Source organism: Equus quagga, chromosome 5 (genome assembly GCF_021613505.1).
Source record: "Equus quagga isolate Etosha38 chromosome 5, UCLA_HA_Equagga_1.0, whole genome shotgun sequence".
In the NCBI taxonomy this organism is placed as follows: domain Eukaryota; kingdom Metazoa; phylum Chordata; class Mammalia; order Perissodactyla; family Equidae; genus Equus; species Equus quagga.
In genome coordinates, this window is record NC_060271.1 from 34,562,919 (window position 1) to 34,576,218 (window position 13,300).

Here is a 13,300-nt window from a genome sequence, read left to right on the forward strand (position 1 = left end):
TGTGGCCCAAATTAAGTCAAGAGCCCATCCCCAAACTAATTAGTCTGGCCAAGGCTGTACTTTAGCTTCAGCCAATCTGGATCTTCTCTGGAGCCAGAGATAGGCTCAGCTACACCCAAACTAAGTACCTGAGAACGCGGAATGGATAAGTTGTAGGAAAGAGAGGATATGCATACGTGGGACACAGTCCAGAAAGGACCTTTAAACCAGCCGAGTGATGGGGAAGATGGAATTTCCACGTGGTGTTCCTTCCCTCCTGGTCTTCTTGATAACAAAGATCCTTGAATTGAATCCCACTGCAACTTCAGCATATGGAGTTAGAATGTTCAAGGAATATGCTTTAAACCCCTTGTCTGTAGAATTCAGTGCAGCAAGGAGTTAAAAGCTGGCTAATTCTAGGGTTCTCTTGCATCTCCAAAGACACAATGATATATCTAAAACCACTGTTAGTAATCCCTGAAGATCCCCAATTCAGGAAGCAGGCCCAGGCCTGTTAAATCAGGGGTGATTTAGGAGCTAGGCAATCCCCAGCCCCATGGGATAATTGTGCATTTGTTAACCCAACAGTCCCAACAGCTGTGGGGACTTAAAATTGAAGAGGGAAAGAGAGAAACCACTTGGGCAAACTTCTGGGTAATGCCTACTTTAACGTGTCCTGTACTAGCTGATGAGCACCACAAAAAATTCAGCATTTAGTGGAAGGCTGTTTCTCTAGGGTCCTCAAGACTGCTTTTTCTTTCCTCAGGTGATGGTACTGTTTAGCTTGTGGCTCCCTTCCACCCTACCTCAATTCAGCAAATACTGCAGGCACCTACTATGTGTAAGTTGCCACACTATGTGCTGGTGTGTAGTTGCATTGTCTTTCGCTGTTTACAAAGCACTTTCCTACACATGATCGCAATTTAGTGGTTCTGAGAATAGTCTTTGAGTCAGAAAGACCAAAGTGAGGATGGATTCATCCACTTATCTGTGTGACCTTAGGCAAGTCATTTCCTCTAAGACTCAACGTCCTCTTCTATAAAATGGTAATAATAGGGGGGCTGGCCTGGTGGCACAGCGGTTAAGTGCACACGTTCTGCTTTGGCGGCCAGGGGTTCGCTGGTTTGGATCCCAGGGGCAGACATGGCACCACTTGGCAAGCCATGCTATGGTAGGCATCCCATATATAAAGTAGAGGAAGATGGGCATGGATGTTAGCTCAGAGCCAGTCTTCCTCAGCAAAAAGAGGAGGATTGGCCTCAGATGTTAGCTCAGGGCTAATCTGCCTCAAAAAAAAAAAAAAGGTAATAATAGAAGATCCTAGCTCAAAAGACTGTTGGGAAGAATAATAAGATAATACAGGAAAATTGTTTAGCATATAGTAAGCACTCAATTGAAAGTTGCCATTACTTTATTATTCATTCTTTGTCCACTTATTCACACAATAATCCTATGATGTTGATATTGTCTTATTTCACAGACCTTCACTGAGCAGCTATTATGTTCTAGGTGCTGAAGACCCATAGTGACCAAAAGAGCGTTTAGATACAAAAGAGAACGGAGTCCTCAGAAAAGGAAGAGGAGCCACCAAAGGGGACTCAGAGGACATCTGAGCACTGAGAGAAAGTGCTATCATGAAAGCCAAGAGAGGCGCATCAGAGAGGAGAGTGGCCAACTGTAGCAAACACCGAGAGGTCAGCAGTAAGATGAAGCCCCGAAGGGATCATTGGCTTCTGAAACATGGAGTTTCCAGATCGACAGGTGGAGGCAGGAGCCTGACCCAGACTGATCTGAGGAGAAATTGGAGTTGATGTGCAAACAGCAACTGCAGAGAACTCACAAAGTTTTGACGTGAAGGGGAGCAAAAAAATGAGGGAGGTGGCTGGACGGAGATGTGGGATCAAGGCAATTTTTGTTGTTCAAACTTTGTTTTTAGGATACGGGATACTGGGGCATGTTATCTTAAGCAGGTGGGAATGATCTGGTATAGAAGGAGAAACTGATGACTAAGGAGAGAGGGGTCCAGGTACAGGCAAGGGGGTTGGCTCTAATAGGTGCGCAAACCCTTCATTCAAAAGCGGGGAGGGCAGAGAACATGGGCAAGGTGCAGTGGTTGGTAGACGGACAAGAGGGTTCATATCTGATGGATTCTATCATCTCTGTGAAGTATGAGGCAAGCTCATCTGTTTAGAGTGAAGGATGAGAAGGGGTTAAGGGAGGAAGAAGATTGAAAAATCATCATTGTAGAGTGTGAGGAATTGAAAACAGCAGCAAAATATAGTAGGATTGATAGGCAGAATTGAGGGCTGATTTAAAATTTGTGGACATCAACATAAAGTGACAACAGTCACTGTAAATTTCCCAGCAATACAGGCAGAGAGTAGAGGAATAGCTGGCTTAATGAGGGTTGGGAAAGTTATAAGAAAAGAGAGGGGCAGAGGGGTTATGGGTTTTTGTCAGGAAGAGAGTATAATGCTCATTACTAAGCTGGTAAGGAGAGAAGCGAGCCCGAGAAGGAAGATAAGTGTGGAAATCTGGCAGGTCCAAAGTCTGCAAGTCTTGACGAGGTTGAAGAAATGCTTGTGTGTGATGCTGTAGTAAGGAGGTTAAAGTCAGATTAAGATCTTTGTGATTGCGTTTTCTGAGATAGTGCAATTATTGGTGTGAGCAAGTCCTGGGTAAAACCATGGGAGTGGGTGCCTGGGGACAGGGGAAGAGAAAACTCATTGGCAGGGAAGAAATCAGTAAGCGAGGGGTCAGTAAGATTTCTCATGAATTACACTAATGGATGCTAAAGTCATAAAGGTACAGGAGGGGAGATGGAGTCAGTTCCTGAGAGCAAAAAGGAGGGGTGGCAGGTGGAAAAATATGATAGTATGAAGTTGAAGGGGGTTGAATTTTTGAAAGAGGAGAAATAGGACTAAAAATATTTATGGTGCCTGTCTGTCTACCCACAGCCCCTCATAGGCAGCCATGTTTAATGCCACATGCCCCCATGCTCATAGCAATAGTTGGCTGGTCAAGGGGTGCGATCTGACCTAGGGGCAGCCAATCTGTGGACTGGCCAGTGACCTATCCGATGAGCTGTCAGCATTAAAAGATGAGATGGGTCAGTTGGATTCTGTCTTGGGGTCTGAACTATGAAACACAAAAAGAATTTGCCAGTTAATAGAGCAAGCAGATGCAGAGAATAAAGAGGGGGCAAAGACCACCAGGATGGATCCCACACAAGCTGAAATGTTAAAGGAATCCTGCTATAAGCAGGCTGAGGATGCCAGACAGGAAAGGAAGAATGTAGCAGGTGCAGCAAAGAAGCAGAAATGGGGCTGCATGAGAGAGATGGACCAGCCTGTCCCTGAGTTCTGGATTCATTCCTGAGTCCTCTTATGATGAGATAACAACTTTCAAAGGCTTTTGAGCAGGGAAGCAAGGTGATCAGACCTGAGGTTATGCGTTTGGGCTCTGGTCCCAGACAGCTTGGTTTTGAACTCATTAGCTATGTGATCTCGGGCAAGTTACCTAACCCCTCTGTGCCTCAGCTCCCTTGTCTGTAAAATGGGAATACTAGTACTGACCTCATAGGGTTGTAATGAGGATTAAACAAGAAAACGTAAGCAATGCATTTTGAACAAGGCTCCCTTTCAATATTACTTTCAAGTAAACAATTCAAGCGTCCCTTCTTTCACAAAACTTTCCCCCATGCCCTTAACCCTCGGCTTCCCAGAGGGACGCTGCCTTCTCATGGTCCTCTTCCTCCCTCCCAGGTCACCTCTCAGTCTCCTTGCTGGTTCCTCTTTATCTTCTTGACCTCTTCTGTCTACATTCACCTCCTAAGTGAGCTCACCTAGATGTTTTGTGCTTTTAAGCATCTTAAAATATCATTTATTAGCTGACAGTTCTCATAAATTTATCACCAGCTCCAACTTCCTCCCCAGCTCCTGATTTCCATATCCAATTACTTATTTGACATCTCCATTCAAATCTGCAAAAGGCATCTCAAGCATAACTTGCCCCAAAATGACTCTTATCCCTTGACCCCTAAAAACAACAACAACACACACACCTGCTCCTCCTACAATCTTCCACAGATCAATAAATGGTTAAATCCTTCGAGCATTGATCAAGCTAAAAATCTGAGCATCATCCTTGACTCCTTTCTTCTTCTCATGCCCACCAGCAACCCATCAGCAAATATGCAGAATATGACCTCTTCTTACCACCTCCAATGCTACTATCCTGGTGGAAGCTACCTTCATCTCTTGGCTGTGTGACCTTGGGCTTATCTATTTAGGCCTCTGTTCTGAGAATTAAATGAGTTATTATTTGTAAAGTGCTTAACAGTGTTCATCACATGGGAAGCCCCTTAAAAGCGCTTGCTAGCTAAAGAAAAAATGCCTTGAATACAGAGATAGCTTTCTAACCGCCCTAGTCCCCCTACAGTCCATTCAGAACACAGCAGCCTCCCGATCCTTTCAAAGCGCAGGCCAGAGCCTGTCCCTGCTCTGCACTTCTCGATCCCAGCTCCCACTGCTCTCCTCTTGCTCAATTTGGGCCAGCCACCTCTGTCTCCCTGTTCCATGAACACACCAGGGACTGTCCCCATCCCATTTTGGCCCTTGCTCTTCCTTGTGCGTCTGCTGTCCACATGGCCTGCTCCCTCCCTCTGATCAAATGTTACTTTCTAAGTTAGGCCTTCCTGGGCTACCCTCCAAAACACAGCCCCACTTTGCTAACCTGCCAGCCCATTCCTCCACATCTCTAATTACCACCTGACACTATATTTACTTAGTAGCTGATTGTCTCCCCTCCAACATTCAAGCTCTGCAACACCATGGGCTGTCTGGTTCACTGCTATATCTCTAGAGCCTAGAACAGTGCTTGGTACACAGTAGGTGCTCAATAAATACTTACCAACTGAAAGAATTCCTAAGTGCCACTCTCTTCTCTGAATTCCTGTAACATAGGTCTGAATCATTCCTGTGGGATTAACCTTTATCACTTTTTACGTCACTGGCACCTTTTAGTTGACTACCAACTCCCTGAGGACAGGGGCCTAGAACATGGCCTCGTTTGTGGTAATAATTCCTGTCATTTGCACACGACTTCACAGTTTAGTCCTCTAACACTTGACCTGATTTGATTCTCACAAGAGAAGGGAGCAAGCCAGCGAGGGAGGGCAGGCATTATTAGCAGGACTAGCAATTCAGGACTCCTGCCTTCTAGACCAAGCTCAACAAATATTTGTCGAATGAAGAAAAAAAAGAACTTCTGAGTCACTTTGCGGAGTGAGGCAGCCCCATTGGGCCAATGGGCTGGTTCTCTGCAGCACATCTAAAAACACAACACCTAACATTTACTGAGCCCAGGTTCCTAATCTCTGCCTGTGTGGTTGTCACAGCCATCTGTAGCAGGTAGCTTTGAGGGTATCTTTACGCCTGGTTCATCTCTGTTATTATTATTTTTTTTTTTTGAGGAAGATTAGCCCTGACCTAACATCTGCTGCCAATCCTCTCTCTCTCTCTCTTTTTTTAAATAACATAAATTTATTATCTAACAGTTCCAGAGGTCCCAAGACTGACGTGAGTCCACAGGTCGGCTTTCGTTCTGGCCAATCCTCCTCTTTTTGCTGAGGAAGGCTGGTCCTGAGCTAACATCCGTGCCCATCTTCCTTTACTTTATATGTGGGATGCCTACCACAGCATGGTTTGACAAGCCGAGCGTAGGTCTGCACCCAGGATCCCACCCGGCGAACTCCTGGCCGCCCAAGCGGAAGGTGCAAACTTAACCTCTGCGCGCCACCGGCCAGCCCCCTCTGTTATCTTGTGGTGCCTCAAACAAGGCCTGATATACAGTAGGTGCTCAAGAGTGTTGTGGCCCGAGGCTCTTTTTTAGAGATCGGGCTCAGATGCAGCGACTTGCTCCAGTTCCCACATGTAGCAAGCTACAGCGCTTCTCAGGTTCGCCCCCTCCGCTCTCTCGGGGCTGGGCTGGGCCCGCAGGCCGCTCCAGTTCCGGGTCCGCCGCAGGAGCGAGCGCGTGCACCGGGCGGGGCGGGGAGGGACTGACCCCTCCCAGCCCCAGTGCCTTCCGCATCCCCACCGGGAGGCCTGCGGGCACGGTCTCTGAGCTGCAGAGCGGATGGTTGGGTGTGGGTGCGGGGAAAGCCACTCCCGGCCCCGGCCCTGGGCACGGCCCCGGGCCTCCCACCACCCGCCTGCAGCCCGCGACCCCCGGCCGGCCCGCCCACTGCCGGCCGCCGCGCCGCGCCCCGCCCCGCAGGCCCCGCCCCCCACTCCCCCGACGGCGCCCCGCCCCCCGCGCCGCGCTCCATACTTGGCGATCGCCGCGGCCCTGCGCGCTCATTGGCCGAAAGCCGGCTGCGTGGGGGGGCGGGCCCGGGCCGGGCCGGGGCGGGGAAGGAAGGTGGCGGCGGCCCGGCGCGGGGGGAGGGGGGCGCTGACCCGGATGTTCACTCCTGGGCACCCGGGGAAGTGGAAGCGCCGGGCCCTGCTGCGGGGGGGAGAGCCAGAGACGCCGGGACCGGGACCGCCGCCGCCGCCGCCACCATGGTAAAGGCCCGACGTCCCCCTCCCCCAGCCCGGGGACCCCGCCGGCGCTCGCGTCCCCCTCCGCCCGCAGACCCCCGGCCCGGGAAGGGTGGGTTCCCCGGGTGGGGGAGGGGCGGGGTCCCAGCCCGCAGGTAGACACCATCCCTGGCGGCTGAGGAGGGAGCCGCCGCCAGGGCGGCCTGGGTGGGCACGACCCTGCCTCCCCCTCCTGGACCCCGCCCTTGGCTCGAGCTGGAGTCCCACTCTCTACTTCTGGGTCCAGGCTAGTCGCCCCCATAGCCCAGGCTAGACCCTTCTGGACCTCTGGTCCAGGCCAGGCACCCCTTCCGGGGATCCAGGCTTGGTCCTCCTCGCTCCTTCCCCTGGCCCAGGCTAGAGCCCCTTCGCTGGTCCCTACGGCCCAGGCTAGGCCATCGTCCCCCCCATTGCCCAGGCTAGTGTCTCCACCCTATGGTCCAGACTAGGCCTCTGTCCGCCCCCGTCCCTTCTCCATGGCCTCAGTTTAGACCCCCGTCAACCCCTCCTGCAATGGCCTCAGCCTGGATTCGATTCCCCTCTCTTCCATGCTTCAACCTGAATCTTCTCTTCCCTCCATGGGCGTAAGTCCGGACCTCCCCCTCCTCCGCCCAGGGCCCCTCCTGGCCGTCACCCCTCCTCCACGATCCCCTTGCCTGGACTTCACACCACTCTTAAGGCAGCCTGAGTCAGCCTCGCTCTGTCCCGGGCTTTCCCTCCCTCCAGGGCCCTCTCCCTGTCCTGCCCTCGACCCAGGTGGTCCCCTCCCCGCCACTTAGGGCGAACCTTCTTTGCCGCCTCTGGAAGCGCTCTCTGGCCCGGTGGGGGTGGTCCCGGAGGCTGTGCCTTCTCAGGTCTGAGGGTTGCCCTTTCTGGGGAGGCGCCTCGGAGCGAGCGAGGGAAGGGCGGGCATCTGTGTGCCCGGAAGGCAGCGCGGCGCTCTGCGGGGCCTTTCCCGGCCGCCGCCTCCGTGCCGCCAGTGCGGTGCTTGCGGGGCGGCCGGTTTCCTTGGCGCCGGGGCCTGAGTGGGGGCGGAGGGGTGAGGGTGGGGGAGCGGACAGGACAGGGATGAACGCACAATCGCCCTTGTGAGGCCGCAGCCCTTGGGGGGGACCACTAGGCCCCGAGGCCACCATACGGCCAGGATACGATGCAACCCTACAGGCGCAACCTCCCTTTCCCCCTGAACTGTCAGCTCGTGAAGGTTGGAACTGCTGGTTATGGACGTGGCTCGGGTCAGGTGAGCCAGACTCAGAGGGAGACAGCTAGCTTGGAGGGAGAGAGCTAGCTTCGCTGGTGGTGTTTGTTTTGGTAATGAAGGCAGGTGTTCTGACTGGCCTGAGGTTTCCCGTAGGCCCCACACGTGAGCCTGCCCTCCTATCCACCTTGGAACCTTCTGCAGGGCAGGCCTGCACCCACTTTGGAATGACCGTAAGACTTCTGCCTCACACAGCCAGGGAACCTCTGGAGAGTGGACTGACACAGCTCAGGCCTTCCACCTGCTCCTCCGCCCAGTGCAGGCAGATGTTTGCATGTGGACTTTGAGCCCCAAAGGATTTTGAGAATCTTAGTTCCTTGTTTAGAGAAGGGATGTTGCTGCTGACCTAGGGTGACTAATTCAGACAGGCCATGTTTTTTTCTTGATGCCTTGCTGTATCTTGATTAAAAACACGGCCAGTGCTGTTGTCAGTGCTGTTGGAGAAGTCTGGCAGCTGAGAACGGGTTGCATGGAGGGGGTAGCCCAGCCTCAGGCCTGGGTGGGGAAAGACTTCTCCAGGACAGTTTTGGGTGAGGACTTTAAAAGTGGAGTGAGATTTTGTAAATTTGCTCTCAGGGCAAAAGCAGAGGAGGACGTGGGGTGGCCAGGTGGGGCTGCTCAAGGAGGTCTGGCGAGGAGGACGTCTTGCCTTGGCCTTGCCTGCCTGATTCTCCAAATATGATGGGAAAATGCCGGCAGTGACCCAGGAGGAGAACGATGACACATGAGGCTTCTCAAGAGTCCTGTTTTGGGGTCTTACTTGGGTAATCTGAAAGGACTGTGGGAGGGGTGGAGGAAAAGGGCTAACATTTCTTGAGGGGCTACTGGGTGCCAGGCACTGTGCTGTGCCCTTCCCCTGTGTGAGCTCATTTAATCCACACACGGTGCTTTGAGGTGGTTGCTGTCCCCATTTTACAGATGAGGAAGCTGAGGCTCTGGGGGTGCAGTAACTTAAGGTGTTGCTTAGTCAGTGGAAGCACATCTGGCAGGCTCTAAACTTCGTCCTTCACGTTGTGCCAGGCTGTTTCTATGTTGGAAGACATAAAGGACACTGTTCAGAAAACCTAATACACTCATGCGTCACTTAACTGTGATGCAGTCTGAGAAATGTGTTGTTAGGCGATTTTGTCATTGTGCGAACGTCATAGAGTGTCCTTACACAAACCTGAATGATATGCCTACTACACACCTGGCTACATGGTACTAATCTTATGGGACCGCCATCGTCTGCGTGGTCCTTGGTTGACCCAGATGTTGTTATATGGTGTGTGACTGTAATGAGGTACTCAGAGATGGCAAGGGAGGAGCAGCATTTATTGACTACCAATCGTGTGCTGAGTCCTTTGCATAGGGAATCTCGTTAATAGTGAAATGGAGTATGGTGATGCAGACATATTCAGCGTGGGCTGGAACGTGCGCTCTTCCGAGGGCAGGGGTTTTTGTCTTGTGTTTCCACGGCTGCGTTCTTGGGGCCCTAGAACAGCACCCGGCACTGAAGGAGGTCGCTCAGAGTGCTCTCTTTTGGGGTGTTCTTTTGGAACTCAGCCACTTGGATTTCATCCTCATTCTCTCAGTAACTTTTTGTTAGTATCCCCTAGGCTTATAAGTCATTTCTGACTGCTTATTGTCAAATTTATCCCCTACTTGAGTACTCCAAGAGACCAGTGTCGACTGTTGGGGTAGGACAGAAGTGGTGGCGTGGGGTTGCATCATAAGAAAATGAATTAAGACCACTGTGTGTTTTATTTTAGGTAGGTTTGATGGTGGAGAAAACAGATCTTAGTTATCCATGGAGGGAAATAGTGGCTTGAGAATCTAAAATGCCCTGGACTTTGGAGTAAATTCCATGATTTTTATTGGCATCAGTTAAGAATGCATAGGCAAATAGAATTTATTTGCTTTCCCTTAGCAGATAATAATCTTAGCACTGTCTATAAGTGCTTTACAGTTTCAAAGCACTTCTCCTTACACTGCTGTAGCTTCCAACTTAGGAGTTATTCTTCTGCCTTAGACTTAGGATTCTGGTGATGATGGTGGGGCTGTAGCTGTGAAGGAACAGGTGAGGCGCCCTCATGAGTTGTCTGTCCAGCTTACAGATGGTTTTGCCTGACAGGAGCTGACGGGAGAAGCCTGTCAAATTGTTACAAGGTGAAACAATGTAGTTGACACTAATGTGTTTTGGCTGGTCTCCTGATGTGGGTGAGATACATAGCTCAGCTCAGAACCCACAGGTATATACAGCCCTGTTCGCTTAAACCCCACTGGCCTCTCTTTGGTGGAATTCTTGAAAAAAGTAGCCAAGGATCGATAGCTTGTGATTAAGTAGAGGATAAATCATACGTTTGAAAGCAGATATTCCTATTTATAACTCGGAAGTCCTATACTTTTGTGGGGGAGAGAAGAGGACAGATGACTGATGGCAGAGAGACGTGGTGGCTGGGCAGGTACATTGACCGCTGAGACTCCTGCTTCCCAGGCTGGGAAATGCTTACCATTAGCCAAATACAGAGATGCCTTAGAGGGTACCTGGAGCTACGGGGTAACATAAATTCAGTGTGTATTTGTTAGTGCCTTCTCTGTGCTGCTTTATGTGCTGAGATGCAGTGGTGAGCAAGGTACCCAAGGGTTCTTGCCCTCACCGCTTACATTGTTGAGTGGGGGGCATGTCACTTTTAACTAAAGTTTAAGGAGGAAGGGCTCTGTTTAATATAACTGCAAGCACATTTGCATGCGATATGGCAGGAGATTTAAGAGAAAGTTGGGGCTTGTGCCAGGCTTCACTCCCACACCTTTCGGAGTGTGCCTGCTCTTGTCCCTGCCATCACCGTGGAACTGAATTGCACTGCACGCACAGTCTGTTCCTTTGCACACCGGCAGCTCTCACACCCAGGAATATAACCTTGCAGCGCCGCTTGTGGTGCCACGGAAGTTCTGCACTTTTTACTGGGTAGCTACCATTGATTGAAGATCTACTGGGATCCAGACACCTGGCTTAGATTCTACCTCATCCCTCGTTCTTCTTACGAGGCACCTGAAGCTGGAGAGGTTGAGTGACTGCTGTGCGTGGCAGGCCTGGCATTCGAATTTGGGTCCACCTGACTCCTGTGCTGGACGCTTAACTGTTTGTCAGAGACAGTAAGCAGTAGGGCCCGTAAGTACAGGCTCTCATCCCTGCTTGCAGCAGATCCCACCAGTGAGAGTGGGGTGTGGAAGCCCAGAGGATGCAATTGCAAAATCACCCATGTTAGGATCGGCTGGAGCAATGCCATTTCCAGACCTAAGCTTTTACTTGTTTCAGTGTTAGTGGTGGAGACTGAACGTTTATATGGCACCACCCATGTGCCATGCACTCCGCCAGGGGCTTTAGCCCGCTGGATCCTCCTCACAACAGCCCGACCGGGAAGTTCAGCCTTAGGAGGGAGGCAGCATAGTATAAGTTAGGATTTAGGAACCAGGCTGCCTTGGGATAATAACAGTAGCTCTTCATAAGGCTGTTAGGAGATTAAATGAGATAATACGTGTCAAGTGCCTCAAACAGCATCTGGCACAGAATTATATAAATACTAGCTATTATTATTATCGCCATTTTACAGATGAGGTTCATAGGGGTGTGTGGTTAGTCTCTCTCCAGCTGCTAAGTGGAGGAACTGAGTTTTCTGACTCAAGAGCTAGGCCAGTTTCCATCCTCACTGCCTGCTGATTATTTGAAGTCTGCTTGGCTTTGGACTGTGCCTTGAATGAAGAGCTTCCCTAATAGAGCTTGAGGCTGGACTTCACGCAAAACACGAGGCCCCCTGTGCTGTGTGCTCGGCACACCGCATGGCCCGAGGCTGTAATCTCAGCTCTGGATGCCTTGTCTGTGCTCGGTGGAGCCCCTGAAGAACTGAGAGTCCTTGCCCTCTTCCAGGCTTGGAAGAAGAGGGGCAGGCCTGGGGCCAGAGTGTGAGCTCCGTGAGAGCAGGGACCTTGTCTGTCTGGTTCCCACTAACCACCCCACACCTTGCACTGGCCGCCTGGCGCTTAGTAGGCGCTTCGTAAACACCGAGTGAGTGCGTGGTAAGAGCTGAGAGGGGCTACCTTTTGTTTGCTGCCTGCTCTACAGAACATGGAGCTGGGAGTTGGGCAGGTCTGGGTTGGAGTGCTGTCTCTGCCACTCAGTATGTGACCTTAAGTAAGCATCTATCTAATCTTCCTCGGCCCCAGTGTCTTGACCTATACCATAAGGATGACGTTTTACGGGGATGCCAGGAGAAAGAAATGGAATTTGTGATGTCCTTAATCCAGGGCTTGGCACACAGTAAGTAGTAGCTTTGATTACTATTTGTCTTATTCTGCACACTGCAGAGTAAGGAACACAAACAGAAGCCATATCCCTGTCCTCTAATCTAGAAGGGGAGGCAGAATGCGTCTCAAAGGTTAAGTATAGCAGGAAGGAAGTAGTATAGAAAAGGCTTAACAAGGGCTGTAAGTCTGCCCATCCCTGCATGCTTGGCTTGCATTCTGCCACCTGCACAGCCCTGCAGACCACTCCAGCTCACAGGCAGCTTGGGGGCTGGGTGTGAAGCCCCGGGAGCCCTTGCCGGGCAGAGAGGATAGGATGGGGTGCAGTTGAGGAGTGGCCACTCCAGGCAGGGGCCTGGAACAAAAGCAAAGCCCAGGAAAGGTCAGCCTTGTGATTTTGGGGACCACCCACAGTGGGGACGGAGCGAGCGCGGTTGCCTCGGTCTCAGAAGTGAGTTGTGGGCACCTGAGTTGCTAAGCTAAGGAGTTTGCATTTGATCGGGGACAGTGTGGAGCCAGTTACATTTTTGACAGGGCAGGTGGAAATTTGAGTAGGCTGGCAGAGTAGGGGTATTTTAGGAAGAGTCATCTGGTGGTGGTGTGCAGGAGGACCTGGGAGGTGAAAGAGATGGGAGGGTGGCGTTCACGGGCACTGGCCTGTGGGGTTATGAGGGTCCCGGCCACTGTGCGGCTGTGGGTATGGAACGGAAGGGGTGGGTGAGAAAGGGTTAGATAGGCAGGCAGAGTGAGATGTGATTTACCACCTCTGGGGCCGAGAGGGACGCTTCTGTCCCCAGAGCTCCCCTGTTGAGGCATTTTGATAGGGTGGCTTATCACTGGCCCAAAAACTATTTCTGGTCACTTTAAATCCTAGATAGCGATGCCTGCAAGGCTTTGATATCCTGTTAACAACTGAACGGGATTTGAGTCTGGTCAGCACAGTGATCCCGCCGTCCAGCCGGCCTGTGGCTGCTGCGGGCAGTGGGTTCTGCTCACCGAGCACAGCAGGAGGCTCTGGGCACAGAAAAGCCCAAGACCCTCTGTCTGCGGAGGGGATGGCCGAGCGCTGCGGGTGGGGGTGCTGCATGGCGGCTGTGTTACGGACAGAGCTCGTTAGTACCCTCAGCACCCCTGTGAGGCAGGTTCTCGTGTTACCCTCATCACGTGGGCACCAGGCGCCGCTGCCTCGACGGCTTTT

The 13,300-nt window shown here is 51.7% G+C and overlaps 1 protein-coding gene across 3 annotated transcripts in view; it reads left to right on the plus strand.

Moving 5' to 3' along the window:
• Positions 1 to 6,428: 6,428 nt before the first annotated feature.
• The window catches only part of CAPZB (capping actin protein of muscle Z-line subunit beta), a 131,614-nt gene continuing 124,742 nt past the window's right edge, over positions 6,429 to 13,300 (plus strand). For 2 of the 3 annotated variants that reach the window (XM_046661175.1, XM_046661176.1), the window contains exon 1: positions 7,699 to 7,803. In XM_046661175.1, the coding sequence (XP_046517131.1) occupies positions 7,714 to 7,803 (90 nt within the window). In that variant the 5' untranslated portion in view covers positions 7,699 to 7,713. Of the gene's footprint in view, positions 6,549 to 7,698; positions 7,804 to 13,300 lie in introns of those variants that run through there. The other variant, XM_046661177.1, reaches the window with a different exon arrangement.